The sequence below is a fragment of the Stegastes partitus genome, unplaced genomic scaffold, assembly GCF_000690725.1.
Source record: "Stegastes partitus isolate 25-593 unplaced genomic scaffold, Stegastes_partitus-1.0.2 Scaffold77, whole genome shotgun sequence".
Lineage (NCBI taxonomy): Eukaryota > Metazoa > Chordata > Actinopteri > Pomacentridae > Stegastes > Stegastes partitus.
Window position 1 is genome coordinate 828,466 of NW_007577808.1, and position 16,054 is coordinate 844,519.

Sequence of the window (16,054 nt, forward strand, 5' to 3'; positions counted from 1 at the left end):
GTGTGTGTGTGTGTGTGTGATGGAGTGATGGATGGATGGATAAGATCAAGGGCTACAGTTAGAAGTTATGAAGCGCCTTATCTCTTTGAGGCCAATGGTACTTTCTTCTTCTTCTTATCTTACCTGGACATGGCTAAGGAGGACCTCTGAATTATCCTAAATATTACAATAATGCAGTCGTGTGTGACTTATTGACTAAAATGTTAGGATTGAAATCCTTATCTGCTTTGCTGACGTGAGTCCTCAGATTCACACTGCCAGTACCAACATGACATTTACAAACTCTGCCTTGCTCCAAACATCTTAACTACGAGGGTGACAGACGTGGACTACATCATATTCACTGATGTTCAGGTGACCGTTTTAGTTTTCACTCCTCAGTTTTTGATTAATCGCTCCGTGTGTGCACATTTGCCATCAGTAATCTTGCACCAAACCCAGATGATTATAAAGACGGTGATGTTGTGCACTGCCAAAGTAAGAATTTATATAAAATCCAATCAGCTTTATCACTACAAGTGTATACACCTGTACACTGATATTAAAATTCAAATAACCACAAAGAAACTGTGAGCCCAAACCTCGGCTAAAATCCCTCCTTTGTCTCTGTTTAATGAAACATCCTCACTTATCCAAATTCCAATTAAGACAAAAGTCTACATGAATCCTATTCTGGAGCCTAGGTAAAGTAGCAGCCAGGAAAACCACAGGGGATTATATTTGACTTTGGCTCTTGTCAATAAAGATTACTGCCTCACTTCTCTCACCTGTCCAACTCCAGAGAGCGATATCTAAAGCTGAAGGGAGCTGCAAGTATTTCTGAATGGCCAATGAGTCAGCAAGGCGAGGGATATTCAGTTAACTCTCAAATTGATGTGGTGTCCCCTCTGTGAGGGTATTTGTCAAACTAATATGATGAGCAGGTATTAAAAGAGTTTCTGTATAATAAGCGTCTTAAAGATTAGCTGCATAAATACGTGAGCTTACTGTGTGCAAACATTTTCCATTACTTTTAATATCAATGGAAGATACAGCCTTTAATAAATATCAGACATCTGCCAGTCATCAAAGTTCATATGCAATATGAAAGAAGGTTTCCTCCGCACACAGCAATATGAAAGTCTGCCATGTTTGCAAAGCTGATTTCATTTTCTTCTAAACAGTTTGCTAGCATATTTGTATTTGACATTTTTGTGTTCCCACTGATTCAGTGTATGATTCCACTCCCGAAAGAGGCAAAGCTTTCATTGTAAAAACAATCCATCGTGGTCAAAAAATCTACTGTATCACAATGAATATTTGTACGTCTGTGTTTGTGATGGTTACACAGTGGAATACACACCTGTTGGGGCTCCATGGGATGGTGGGGACGAGGCTAACATCAGGGAAAAGGATGGTATTATCTTTGATGCGATCCAGGGCGTAGTGCATCTCACAGAGTGGCAGTCTGTTCAGCTGGAACTGGAGCTCCACCTGTCAAAGAAGCAACACACAGAGCTTCTTTATTTACCCCATCATCTCGACCCACCTACAGGCCAAGAATATTATGTGATAAGGAATACAGGAAAATTCAACACAATGTTTGGATATACAGTTTGTATGCTTTGTTAACACAAGTGGGAAACAGTTGTTGGTTGAGCTCGTGATTCTTTGAGGTCATGCTTTAGAGAGAGGCCCAGTTCAATAAAAAATAACATATGTAAAACATGCAACACATTGCATCACAATGCAAAGTGTGCACTGGTGAAAGGTTTTAAATTATTAATACAGGCAATTAATTTCAATCCAAGAAATCAAGATCACAATCTGGCCCATCGCTCTAAAACGCCCCTTCAAAACTGAAATTAAAAATACATAACAAACCCCCCTTTTTTTTTTTACCTTAACTTACATTCATAATCAGCGGACTTTAACGGAGCAGACGTAGCAGTTGGATATACTGTACATATATGTAAGTTTACAGAAAAAACACTGACACATGTACGATATATCCAGCCATTATCACACAAATCAAAGCGCGTCTAAATATAAATAAAAAGCCCTAAACAGTTACCAACTTTGATGAAAACTAGGCACTTTCAGGGTGCAGGCAGCATTATGGAGTGGATGTTCTTACAACTGAGAATTACTCAGGGACTAACAGGACAGTACCATCCTCATCAAGATGTATAATAAACTGTGCTGTGCACTGGCTTTTCCACAGCTGGACACGATGAACAGTTCATTTTTAGCTTGATGCCTTAAAGAGCCATTTACAGAGTCACCAAGTTTACTGACATTGCTATTAAATCTCTTATCTTACACCAGGTGTATGCCATCTCAAGGATGCTTCTTCTGTTTGATGGCCTAGTCATCTCAAGGCTGACAAAGGCTTGTTACGGCTGTACTGTAGAGTGTACAATGCATTTTGTGTAGGAGTGTGAAAATCAGACGGATAGAGAACAGATTTAAAAAAAAAAAGTATTAAAAGAAAACGAACACCGTATGTAAGAAAATGGGGAGAAAAGACAAGACGTAAACAACAAATACAAGAGAAAAGAAGGTCTGTGATATGCAAGAGTGAGAAGAGTATGAAACATCGGGGCTGTGTGGAATAAGAACCCACAGAGGAGATAGGGAAATGAAATTGTGACACGTAAGCAGGCAGGAGAAGCATATGCAGAAGAAAAAGAAGATTACGCTCATACAGTGATAGAATGAGGGATTTTTGATAACTGTTCACACAGTGCCTTGTTTCCGCTGCCCACACTGAGGCTGGAGGGGAGATAAATATTAGGCTGAGGCTGCCGAAGGTTGAGTCATTCAAAAAGAAAAAGAGAAATTTCATTGGCACACTGACGTTTTCCTGAAAAACGTTGTAACGCTTTATGCAAACACTAATTAGGAGGTGAATCTTCAGGTTTTTATCTTTCATCTAAGTTTTTCAGGGGCTATAACACCAGGGGGGGAAAGGATCATCAAACGAACTAATCTTCTAGGCTGTACAAACTGCATTAAATCAAATTATTTATGAGCCCTCTCTCCACCAGTCTTGGTGGGCCAGAGATAAGCCAGAGATGCCATCTTGCTCAGCACGTTAAGTGTTGCGCAACCTGTACCTGTAGTTCTCTGTCAGGCTGTAGCCCCAGCTCGTCACAGCAGTCCTTGCAGATCCTTAGGAAGATGTAGTCCTTGGTCTTCTCCTCGATCACAGCCTCATAAACACGCTCTTTGACCCCAGGAGGTGGCTGGCTGCTGATCCCCTCACGGCCCAACGGCAGCAGCAGAACTGAATTCACCTTGGTCATCACTAGCCGCCCGGCCAATGTGTCCTGACAGAAGAGGAGCAAATACAGTTTAGGAGAGCAAACTAGCAGATGTCTTGGGGCTCCAAGTGATACCAAGAAGTATTTACAATTCTTGGAGTGAAAAGGCAAAAACCAGTGTGGTAATGCATGTATGGAAGTTGCCATTGCAGTTCAGTTACCTCAGAAAGTGTTTCAGTGAGTCTAAAGCGTGCAAAGAGCTGTCCGTTCTGGGCATACTTGGCTCCGACAGAAATGCCAGTCAGCATAAAGCTCGTGACCAGCTGCAGGTTCACCTTGATGTTAAACCTGGGAGACAAACATTAGACATTGCTTATGTATTTAAAGACTTCTGACCTGAACGTAATGGTCAGAAATTATAATCATATGAACAGTTTTCCACAAGCTGCTACCATCATCACAATACATTCACAGACACAGCTAAGTCCCTGCTTTAGTGCAAAAATCTTAACCCTGGAGCTGTTCTACTTTTTGCCACTTATTCATACACATATTTAATTTAATTCTGCCAAAGTCTTACAAATTCTTCAAAATGTAAGGCCAACGAAATAAAACACTGTCAGTGAAGAGCCCACAAAACAAGCAAACCACTTTAAATAATATGGTCCTTGAGAGAAAACATCCATTGACACAACATTTATTCAAGCTCATATTAAGTGGCAAAAAGAGGCACTTTCAGGAAAAAAGATTGTTGAAGATTGCCTCCCTGGTCTCGGCTGGGTCTGAAATGATGAAATAGGAAGCAATATTGGTGATGAACTCTGATGGATGATTGGCATGTGGAGATAAGTTAACATATTCTGTATTTACTTGCAAACCAGTGACGTTACACAAGCAAAGGACTTCTAAAGGTTCCTTGTTACGGTTTTGCATCAGCTTTCTGGCTCGATTCTCAAAGAGGGAAACTTTCAGACAAAAACAGATAGTGAGGAACTCGCATTTACATGACTCACTTCATGTTCACTTATGAAAATCAGCTGATGTGCCTTGTCCTGCGACTGCCGCAAGATTAGACGTCACTCTCATGAAGCAAGAACTAACTATAGTTTGGTATTATTCTGTGTTACTATATTGCATTTAAATGACCTTTAAATAAGCCTTTGCCATTTGCAGTTTCAATGAAATCCACATTTGACTGGAAGTTTCCTATCTGCTGAAACTGGTTAAACCATGAAAAGCATTAGAAGATGGCAAAACATCGATAGTTCAACAGGCGGAGATTATTCGTACGCACATTGGAAATGGTGGAGATTAAAAGACTGCCTCATACTGCAGGTAATAACAGAAGAGGATCCATTTTTCAATTCTTTGCTAAGTCAAATGAGACTGTGAGTCATGAAACAAGATCAACTTAAGAGCCCAAGGGAAATAAGAGACATTTAAAGTGCTGGGGGAGGGTCTGCTGTACTTGTTTCAGTCAATCTGGGATTAAGCTGTTACTGTAATGTAACTTGTAATAAGCAACCTGCTGAACCAGTGGAGCAGCAGGTGAAGATTTTTGTCCAAGGAGCAAAAGTCTATGTCCATTTCGAGAGTAAGAAAACAGTTTCATCTACCTCAAAGCAATCATGTCATGACAAGTCATTAAACGACAGTGGCACCGTTTGTGAAGCTGCATGTAAGATACACACTCACCCTCGCTCACACACACACAAAGCAAAGTTATAATGAAGGTCAAGTCTGACACCTTGTGGTGGGTTGACACTTCATAACTTAATATTTTTAACACTCAATCCCTGACAAGGTCTATATTGGCATTATTTCAGGTCAGTATATAATCAAAAAATATATGTATTTAGGTTAAATAAATTAATTAATTAATAGTTTGGTAGCAACAGTCACGCTGTGCAAAAAGACTGCAGTACATAAATGCGGCATTTGTACATATTCTAAAACCAGGTTTCATACATTTTACTGGACTTATGGTTATATATTTTTTTGTAATTGCCCATCAACATTTTATGTCTATATTTCATGTAAACATTGTTTTTAAACTCTCAAATAGTGTTGGTACTTTATTGCTAGACTCAGAATTAGTAGGCCCTTAATATTTATCTACTCACTTGCTAACTTCCTTATATTGTGCAATCTCCTCTATGTAGAGGAGGTCATGCAGTCGGGCCTGGTAGTTGTCTTTGGTCAGAGTCTTGTCCAGGACCGACTGGGTGAAGAGCTGGTCGGCTGACAGAGGTATCTGATAGCGGGAAAGGAGGCTTCGCTCCAGTTCAGCCATCGTCTCATTGGGACTGAATTCTACGATGGTTTTACAGGAAGAGTCCCAGCGCTTTGCAGTCATCAAGAGCTGCTGCCTGGCTGCCATCAGGTGTTCTAGGTCTAGAGAAAAAAAAAAATAAGGGCAGGAGAATTATATGTTATTAAATCATACTTTTGAAATAGTGAAATCTATAGTTTGTATGTAAAATGCAAATATGCAGTGTAAAATTAGCCTGATGGATCTTTGAAATCAAAACACTAATCTTTGCAATCATTTTATATGCACACATTTTACATGCAGACCTCTGGATAACCTCTTTGCTTTTGTCATACCTTCAATAGAGGCAGCATCCACCATGATACGCTGCATCAGCACAGGTTCTGAGCCAAAGTCAAAAACAATGGTCTGTCGGAAGGTACCGAAGATCTCTGTACTGAAGCCCACAGCTACCTTGTAGATGCAGTGGTCCAGGCCGTTGTCTGCTGCCACTGCCAGAACAGCAACATTTATTGTGAGTGCATGTAGACTTGCAATACGTTGTTGACGAAACAAAAGAAAGCTGTCATTTAAACATCCACTGAAATGAAAGAAAAGTAAACACTGCAGGGTGTGAATTCCAGATAGAGTGAATATATCGCACTTGAACCGAAAAGAACAAAAGCAACATATGTGATGTCCAAGTAAGTGATTTAAATGTGCAACAAATAAGACTTTGTACTACTTTAAATTCGTATAATTTCTGATTACTATGGACTACGTAACACGGCTTGGCCAAAAAGTAAGAACGTACAAAACCTATTTAGGTCATATAATCCCGACAAATTTCATTTGCACACAACAAGACATCACATGACCTTATCAACTACTAACGCTCAGTACAAGTCTGAGATGTGCATGCAGCTCACCTAAATACACAGTCTATGCGAGGATGGCTAGTTCTGAATTTAACTCACTATCTCCATGTTCATATTTTTTTGCCAGCTTTGAAAGGTCAAATGTCTTGTAAATATCATGGTCAAATACTCTCTGAACTTTTCAAATTGTGCTAGCACTGTCACACACACAAAAAAGAAAAACACATTTTTAAAAAGGGGCAATGTTCAACCACACAAGTCAGAATCCCCTCCCTCGTCATGACATATGGATATACATATGACACACCCGCCGTTTCCTCTGACGGAGTCCACTCTTGGCAGCCTTTAGGAACAGCTTGGAGTCGCTCCTCAGCTGATACGCCCGTGATGAAGAAGTGTGGTCGGTGGGCATCGTAGAGCAGAGCAATGCGGTACAGCTTTCTTGCCGGCTAGAACAAGAGAGCGATATGAAAATGAAAAGATCATTCACGAATTTGAACGATTTTTAATAAACGGACCCAAAAAGCAGTGACAGGCTCACAGTATAAATACAACCTGAATGTCCAGTGTCACATGGATAAATAATCTGGTTAGACAAAGAAGACGCCAAACACTTCACCCTACCTTGCACAACAAGGAGAAGATCCATGAGTGGGAGGATTTTTTGGAGGTGACTGTAACCGAGAGGCTCGAGCTGGTCTCCACATTCACTCCTTCTAAACTGTCACTTAGCTGGAAGAGAAAAAAAAATGGCCATGTTTAGACAGAAACGTTCGCTACAAATCTATACAGAAATAATTCACAAGAAAAAGTCTACAACTACAGATGGACTCAACATTCACTTCAAACTTTTAAAAAGTATCCATCACATACTGCATGCCACACACTAGGTAAGAACACATCATAAAAGGTTCAACAACCTTAATAAAGGCTTGTGAATGTGTGTCCTTCACTGTCACTCCTGTAGAAAATGTACGACCCTTGCTATTCTCTATTGTCAGTTTGTGTTAGAAGCACAGCTGTTATTCGATTCAATGTTGTAAATCTTAAATCTGACGAAGGAAAGGTCAGTTTTCTTCTGCACTGTTATGATATCAATGCATCAATCGGGGGAAAGGTGACATGAAAAGCGCAAAAAAGAACTTAACTAGTAGCTTAAAAAATACAACTTACATAAAGACAATGAAAGTTTTTGTGTATGTGTGCCTACCAAAGCATTTCAGCAGGTGTGCTATGTTGGTGTAAACGCTGCTAGATTTACACGTTTGGACGCTTTTTTTTAACCTACTGAGCTACTTTTGAGCTTGCATGCACCACAAAGTCACTCACCACTTTCTCTGGGGAGAGGGAGTTCATCCACTTCTCTATTAGGGTCTCCATGTAGTTCTCAGTGAAGTGTTTGCTCTCCTGCTGCTGTTTGAGGCGGATGAGGCGTGACGCATAGCGCTTCTGCCACTCCATCAGCTCCTCCTGCGAGTGGGCTGATGTACACTGGGCCCCGTACCGACACAGACCCTGCTCCAAGTACCTACGGGAAAGCCAAACAGCGTGTTAAAGTGGTGCTAAAACATGCAAAACGATTGTTTGACTTCATGAATTTAAGAACACTTGACAGTTAGTGGTTACATTTCCACATTGAGAATTTTCTGCATGTATTTGTTTTATACAACGGTGAATTCAGTACCAGTGGGTTCTAAATGACAGCATACATCGACTGTATATTGCACCAAGCATTAATTGCTTTTGCTTTATAGAATAACACCAGATGTCAGATTTTTAAAAATGGGGGTGGGGGGTATTCATCTTCACAAAAATCCAGGATATATACCTATACAGTGCTGCCCGTTTATCATCATACCCTTGGTCCAGGATGGAATTATGACTACATCTGGGACATTCCAATAAGCGTTCTTCAAGATGGACAGACAGTGTGAATAACTCAGTGAAGCAGATCTCAGGTGAGCAGGTAATTGACAAACATTGCCTTCCATGGCTGACCGGGGTGTGATAATCTGCCACACATGACTGATGCTCGGCCCGTGAGCCGTAACGATCGGCTGACCATGACTTTAAACGGGCAAAAGTTACTCCTGGAATCAATTTCGGGGAATTTTGTTATGATAAAAACTGGAATATGACAATAAACGGGCTGTTTTTACTATAGGTTATATAGGAAATGATTCAGGACTTCATATTGTACGATTATAAATGGGATATTCCACACAGCTGTATGACACTGAGTGGGCAGCACTGTACTACTGATGACTGTAAAAAGATGACATCAGTGTGAGGAGACTAAAATTACAATTCACTGCAGTGAACTACTGTGAATAGTACTGTTACAGGTATCAGTGTGTAATGCAATACCATCATCACTTCCTGAAAGCTGCATTAGTCACTTTCCAATCAAACAGCTCTCTATCATGAAACCTCATACAGTGAACATGGACTTATAATTTTTCTCTTCTGTTTTGGTGTCAGAGAACCGTTTTTCATTACTTACAGATGTGTGTAAAGTTTTCATTACCTTTTACAAAGGGTGTACTCCTCACTGCTGGTGACTCCTCTGGGAGGAGGCCGAAACTGCCAGCCATCTTGGACCTCTGTCAATACATAAGCCAAGTGTTCAACATCACACTGAGCCAAAGCCTCTTAAAAAAAACATAAGATGTGCCTTCAGCAAGCTGGTAACCTTTTTAGAATTTGGTCAAGATCCCAACTGGTTAAATAAAATATAGGCTTTGTAAACCTAAATAATATATACTGCATTTAACTATGTGCACCTTTTTTTTTTGGCACCAAGCACATTTTTAATTCTTTTTTCCAAATCGACTAATGGTTTAGATTCACTCACCTTCGTCCTGGTCATCTGTGTACTCTGGCGCCATCTCCCTATTTATAGCCTGACAGAGAGGAGGATTGGACAGAACGGGATGGACAGAAGATTATTACTAATATGTCAAGCAGTAACTTAGCTGCATGCAAGCAGCTGGAGCGCCATACTTATTAAAAGGGAAATTAGTAATAAATTCATAACAGACACAAACTAGGCAGGAGAGCAAAGCATAAATAAGTGCTGGAGTCTGAACATTAAATTATCTTTATGATTCTCATCTGCAAGCATTTAACCACCGTCTGTAAAACCAATCACCAAGGGGCAGAAATAAAGGAGGAGAACCAAAACAGAAGTCAGGTGCACAGCTATAACCCATAACCACAGGGACTTACCTCTATTTCAGAGAAGAGCATTTTTAATCTGGTCAGGTCTTTTGCAACAATTCCATTCTGTGAGGGAAAGAAAAAAAGGATCTTCGTAAAAACATACAGCAATTAATGGTTTCAGTATATGCTAATAATAGCAACATTTGCATAGTTCAGCTTTATCACCATCACAGTAGGCACTATAAAAGTTATTTGCACCTCCGAATGGCAGTAAGAATGTGTATCAATAAATCTGAGCAAATGCCATGTTGCCACAGAGCGCAACTAATATTTATCAAAGAATGCAAAAGGATCCAAAGCCGCAAGATATTCTACACTTTCTGGTCATTTATTATAATGATGGTTTGCTAACAGCACATACACTGTTCCCTCAATTTATCACTTCTGTGGGCATATTTCCTTCCAGTTCCTTCACCCTAACAGTATATATAAATTATTGCGAATGCTCTGGCTCTTGGAAAATGTCGCCCTAATCAGTTATGATTGTTGCCGACACATTTATTACTCAAAATTGATGTGTGTTTATATTTGACCATCTTAAATTATGCCAATTCGTCCTCTCACCCTGTACGTAGCGTCATGCAACTTTATGTTGCTTCAACTGCCTCCACAAACTTCCTGCTCAACACTGTTTTGTATAAACTGTCTGTATTGTACACGTGCTATTTCGCTTGGTTTGCTCAGTTGTATTCATGCATATATTGTATATGTATTGTGCATCAATCATACCATTGGCTCTCCATACAAGGCTTTAGAGAGAATGCTCGCAACCTCCTGCAGGCTGCCGTCCAACAGCATGGAGCGCAGGCTGGCCTGTAGCGAACCATCTCCCCTGGCGATTTCTTCTGCCAGGACTAGGACAGGATGAAAAAGACAGAGAGGTAAGGAGGGAGTGCAGTTAGCTAGGTTTTTCCTAATGTATGTAAAAGTTTCCACATCTGTTTTCTAGAAGAACAGTGATTGGCTGGGTTGCAGTTTAGAATTTTGCCGAAAAGAATTGTAGAATTTACAGGCTGAAAGCAGGTGTATTGTAGGGCTTTTTTTTATTCCGCAAAGCAGCTGAAGCTGCTTCCCGTTTAGCCAGGTTTATTGCAGTTATATGAGTCAAACTTACCTGTACTGGGTCATAACACTAAACATAATACGTGGGCAGTGAGATGTCAACATTTTTGAAAAATTGAGGCAAATTACTGTACAGCATGGGATTTTGTCAATACAAATTTTTAAAAGTTTCTGAAATAGCTAACAACATTAGGAGAATAAAACATTCCAAAATAAAAATTGTCTCTGAAAAGTAAAACATCTAATTGAGAAACAAATCACTGGTGTAAACTTTTGGTTTAATCACTTTTTAAATTAGGGTTGGGTATCATTCGTATGTTAATGATTCAAATTTAGTTTTTGATTCTGTTTATTAATTTTGATTCTTTGAGTTGCTAGTGGTTTTAAACTCATGCATGTGAAATAACAATCTACTTTAAGTTACTTTAAGTAGCATTTTCACTGCAGACCTTTAACGTGCAGTATTACTACCTTTACTTGAGTAAAGGCTACAAGTATTTTCTCAATCACTGCCCATCTCTGACTACAGAGGACAAACATTGACTAGCTATCTGAATGAATGTGTTTTAAAGCAGTGACGATACACAGCCTGACTGCACATCCCCTTTGAAGAAAGCGGTAGCATATACCAGTAGGTGTGCTGTGTGAAGTGAGTCTCTCCTGGTATGTGACGGAAGAAGCAGCACATTCCTGTAGTTACAATAAAATGTGGCTATAAAGGGCACTACAGTTATTTCAGTCAGCTGTAATCAGCCTCAATAAGCAAAACACAAAGTCTGTGTTGTGTTTACTGTCACAGAGGAGAAATAAAGAGTCTCTGTTCATGTAATGTTACTACAACATCCTCCTGTGTTCTTTCAAACAGTTTTAGAAACTTAGAAATGCCAGCAGCAGCAACACTGAGCTAGATAAAGCAATCGTAGCTGTAGTGATGGTGTTTTGCTTTCTGGTTTATAGTTTCGTGTTTACTTCGACTACTTTACAGCAACAACAGCAAAGTCTTGTGAAGCGTTTGGTAGCAGCATTTGCTAAATTAAGGTGCTTGTTATGAGACAATCACACAGTTTGTGCAGCTCACTTGACAATCAAGCAGCACAGCAGCAACTGAGCAGGATAACAGAATAATGCTAGAGTCATGATTCATTAGGAAAAATACATCAGGAGAAAACACAGAGGTTTTCAGCTTGCAGGATTTTGCTGATTGATAGTGGTAGATAAACAGTAACTGCTGTACACTGTGTGTAGCCTTTGCTCTGTTGTCCAGACTTTAGTCATGGAGCAGAGGGAACTTCTCTCAAGCTGAAGCAGTCATTAGCATCGGGGCTAACCCATCACCAGTGGCGATTCTAGGTTTTATTTTCCAGGAGGCTGAGAGGGGGCCAATCAGATTCCAGCAGGGGCTGTGGCCCCTTTGGCCCCTCCCCTCCCTTCCCTTCCCTTCGCTGGTGTCCATCACGCTCACACTGCCAGCCACTTAAAACTCTGTCGCTCACATCTTCTCTGCAAACACATCTGCACTGCTCTATACTCTGTAACAACTGTTCATACACTAGCACAAGTGAAATGTGTTTAGAAACCGATGAGCAGAATCGAAATTAAACTTTTCTTGCCAATTTCTTCAGAATCGAAACTAGGATGCCCAACCCTATTGATAACATATTCGTTTTTTCAGTTTCCTTCTGCTTCATTTGCACTGATCTCACTTTTGCCTTTACTCTCTGCTTTGTAGGTATGCTGTCAGGCCTCTTTGCGCTGCCTAACTTCTTGTTTGCAGTTCTGAAACAAACCTTTTGCATGGGTGTTTTTTTTTTATGGGTGCATCCCCAATGACAACTGAGTTTCTGTGTGGCAGCTCAGTGCCCTTGTGCCTGGCTAACAGTGCGTTTCCATAATTACTGACCCAAACATTTGTTTTCTTAGCTTGTTTTGTTTCAGCTCCGACATTCACAGATTCATTTTCTGAAAAACAGCTCTGATTCTGCAAAGTGAATGAACACGATTTTTTTTTGTTCTATTACACCAAAACCAGGTCATGTTAAAATTTTTTCTCGCACAGGTAAAAACAGACAGCCTGTATACGGTATCAGCATATGGCTCCAATTTAAACTGCCACTCACCATGTTTGCAGTCTTCATCTGCTTCATCATAGTTTTTCTGTTGGCAGAAGGAGGAAAGTGGTAACCATAACAAATGGGAATGCTTTGCGTTTGAGGGTCAGAGCTTCACATAAGCTCCAAGAATGGCTATCTTTGCCTCACAGCAGAGTCCCTTACACTATCATTACAGGACTTAAGTAGTTTCCATAATCTTAGGGCTTAAGTAACTGGTGTAATTTTAGAGCTCTGGAAAGATAACATAACAGTACAATGGAGGCAAAAAGTAGGGTTTTATATTCTCATTTCTAGCTCTCTCTCTTCATGGTAATTTACCCAATGACTCAGGGATTGAAAGCACAATGACCACCCTAAGTCATTTCAGTGTAATGCATTAATTTAGGGATATAAGTAAATTATATTCTATTTAGTGATATCATAGTTCTTTGTCATTGTTAGGATTTCTAGAATTCTGGTAGAAAAGTCAACAAAAATCACTTTCCACTAATGATACCGCTATTCTGCCCACTGGCACAAGTATAATGAAAAAAAATTTGGGGCCACACAGCGAGATGAGACGCGGGAAAAGAGTGATCATCTTAGATTAGAAGTCGCATGCTTGATAGGACAGTAACAGTACTTTACCAGCTGCAGGAGGGCAGCGATTCGGTAGAGCAGGGCACGACTGCGGAGGGGTCCGGTGGCGGCGACGAGGGATGGAGGGCTCGGCGGGACGGGGGCACTGGAGGATGGGGCTTGGGGTGCAAGGACCACCAGGGCATCCGTGCTGTGGCTGACTGCCGCCTCGTACTCCCGCCTGGCTAACGATCTGCTGGCTTCTTCACATGACTTCTCCGCTCTCCTGTCCGCCATGACTCAGGGACAAAACGTCTATGAGCAGAAGAGGACAAAGACCAAAACATAGAGTTAACGTCCTTTCATCAATAAGGCCAGGCAGTAGAATAAAAAGCAATTTTTTTTCCTCCTTGCTTTCCAATTGGCAACTGTCTCCCTGATTAAAGTGACAAATCCACAAATGAAAAGCAGCTCACATTAGCAGCCTAACTTTTCAGTGTCACCCTAGATGACAAAACATGGATGACATGACACCAACCGTTGCAAGTGCTACTATAGTTTTATTATTGCACAGCTGCTCTTATTGTTGTCTATACAATGTTAATATAAAAAAGTAGTGATGCACGATATTAACATTTCTGGCCAATACCAATATCAAGATTTCTGATATCGCTGATAACTGATGTCGATATTCAATTTTTGTTCACACCAAAAACTGAGATTAAGTAAACACTGTCAAAATAAGCCCATACCAAATTAGACCACATAGTCTTCTTTACAACACAACTAAAGTAAAACATATTTAAACACATTTAACGTTCAAGTCCAGGAACAATTAAGTAAAAACCTTTGTGAAATAGCAGCAATATCAAATGTAGAGACGAAGGCACTAATGCTAGACAATCATCGGCTAAATGTGTTCATTGGACCGATACCGATATATCAGAAAAAACACAAATATCGGCTGATACCGATGTGGTCGCCGATATATCGTGCATGTCTAACAAAAAGAGACAACAGTCTTGCTAGCATTGCTTTTCTTTTGTTGGTTGTTTACATATAGTCTGAGTCACTGAGGAAAGATGTACAGTTTAATATAGATAACTATTCTTAAATCATGTTTTCTGTTGACTTTATGAGAGAGAAACAACTTGAATGAAATCGTTAGATTGGCTCTGAAGTGACCCTCCAAAACACCAACGTCTCACAATAACACAAACCAACAGATTTAGGCAATGGTAGACCAGCACATAATGGAAAAATTACAGTTTTTCTCCTGGTGCTTTTTGCATAGGTGGATATAATGGCATGGTAGACTTATGAAAAAGTTTTTTTTTGTTTAAAGTAGTTCTTTTTTGGTGGCTAAAATATGTATTGGTGTTGCCCCCGAGCACAGCAGTACACTCGTTGGTTTCTGTGTGGCACTCCTTTCTGCTTCCTGTCTGAACACCACCTACTATAGATAATACACCAACTATGAACAAGAACCTCATACAAACCAAACGTTAAAACATCTGTATTAGCCCTTTAAGGCAGTGTGTGTACACAGTCTGCTTTTGTCAACTCCAAACTACTGACTATTTGTACGCGTACATCAAGTTACACAATCTAAGAAAAAAAATCAACAACACTCCCACACACAGAATTACAGTGGCTTTAGAGAGTATTCAGACTCCATTAGTTAGCTGGAGGAAGTGGGTAGGGATTGGGACACCTGGGTTATATTGGTTAGACTGTTGCTCCTGCGACCTGATTCCAGATGACTGGCAACGGATAACAACGTGACATAATCCCAGGAGCTTCAGTAGGAAGCAACTGGATTTCTGTTTTAGGTTCTTGAAGATGTTTACATGACATAATGACATGTCAGGACTTTGAAATTTTCCAGGGCCTCAATGATTATAAGAAGTCTGGAAGCACCAGGACTAGGGATGGATTGGTAGCTGGCATATCAATGGGTGATACTTAGTTCTTTGTTATTGGTCTAACAATGACATTTGAGTGCAGCGTGTAGAAGACTAGAGATGCCACTTAAAGGTAAAGTCTTAGTGGTTTCAGTGTGCGTCTCTCTTTTCTCACCTCTGCTCTTTGTGTCGCTGCCTGTTTACACGAAGGCAGCAGTGACTTACACAAACAGCGTGGACAGAGTGTGACTTCAGAGGCCACTCGCAGAAATGGACTTTGGGTTACAGGTCATTCAGCTTGGCAACAACAATGCCTATTATCCTCGCATGTATTTCTTATCCTGTTACCTATTGTGTTTTATTTGGATCTAGCTGCTATAACGTATGAATTTCCCTGGTGAGGGATCAATAAAGTTTATCTTATCTTCAATCGGGCAGTACGAGAGACAATCAAAGCCATTTATCAAACACACGGACAGCAAGCAGAACATCATAAACCTGTAAAAATGGGGCGCGTTTAATAGTTGAACCTAATTAGCTACGTATCCGAGAAGTAATTGGATTCTAGAGAACTTTGAGGAAGAGACTAACTGGCCTCTACCAGCAGGGAGTCTCCATTTTCACGTGGACATTATGGGTTGAATGTAGGATGGTGGACAAAACCAAAAACATTTCGTAGAATTAAATCTACAACGCTATAAAGTATGCAAAATGTGACAGGGCGTGAATACGTTCTGAATCTACTGCATTATTGTTTCACTTTCCAACTCCACTATAACACGTCATGACTAAGCGTCTGCCATATTTTTAGAGTCTTCCTGGA

The 16,054-nt window shown here is 40.3% G+C and overlaps 1 protein-coding gene across 1 annotated transcript in view; it reads right to left on the reverse strand.

Moving 5' to 3' along the window:
- Positions 1–16,054, reverse strand: part of helz (helicase with zinc finger) — a 56,529-nt gene that overhangs the window by 33,435 nt on the left and 7,040 nt on the right. Inside the window, exons 2-15 of the mRNA XM_008276603.1 lie at positions 13,397–13,642; positions 12,776–12,812; positions 10,326–10,450; positions 9,603–9,659; positions 9,229–9,277; positions 8,902–8,977; positions 7,704–7,902; positions 6,999–7,106; positions 6,682–6,823; positions 5,853–6,008; positions 5,369–5,639; positions 3,467–3,593; positions 3,099–3,311; positions 1,343–1,473 (exon numbers count right to left, since the gene is read on the reverse strand). Of these exons, the coding sequence (XP_008274825.1) occupies positions 1,343–1,473; positions 3,099–3,311; positions 3,467–3,593; positions 5,369–5,639; positions 5,853–6,008; positions 6,682–6,823; positions 6,999–7,106; positions 7,704–7,902; positions 8,902–8,977; positions 9,229–9,277; positions 9,603–9,659; positions 10,326–10,450; positions 12,776–12,812; positions 13,397–13,624 (1,919 nt within the window). The 5' untranslated portion in view covers positions 13,625–13,642. The remainder of the gene's footprint in view (positions 1–1,342; positions 1,474–3,098; positions 3,312–3,466; positions 3,594–5,368; positions 5,640–5,852; positions 6,009–6,681; positions 6,824–6,998; positions 7,107–7,703; positions 7,903–8,901; positions 8,978–9,228; positions 9,278–9,602; positions 9,660–10,325; positions 10,451–12,775; positions 12,813–13,396; positions 13,643–16,054) is intronic.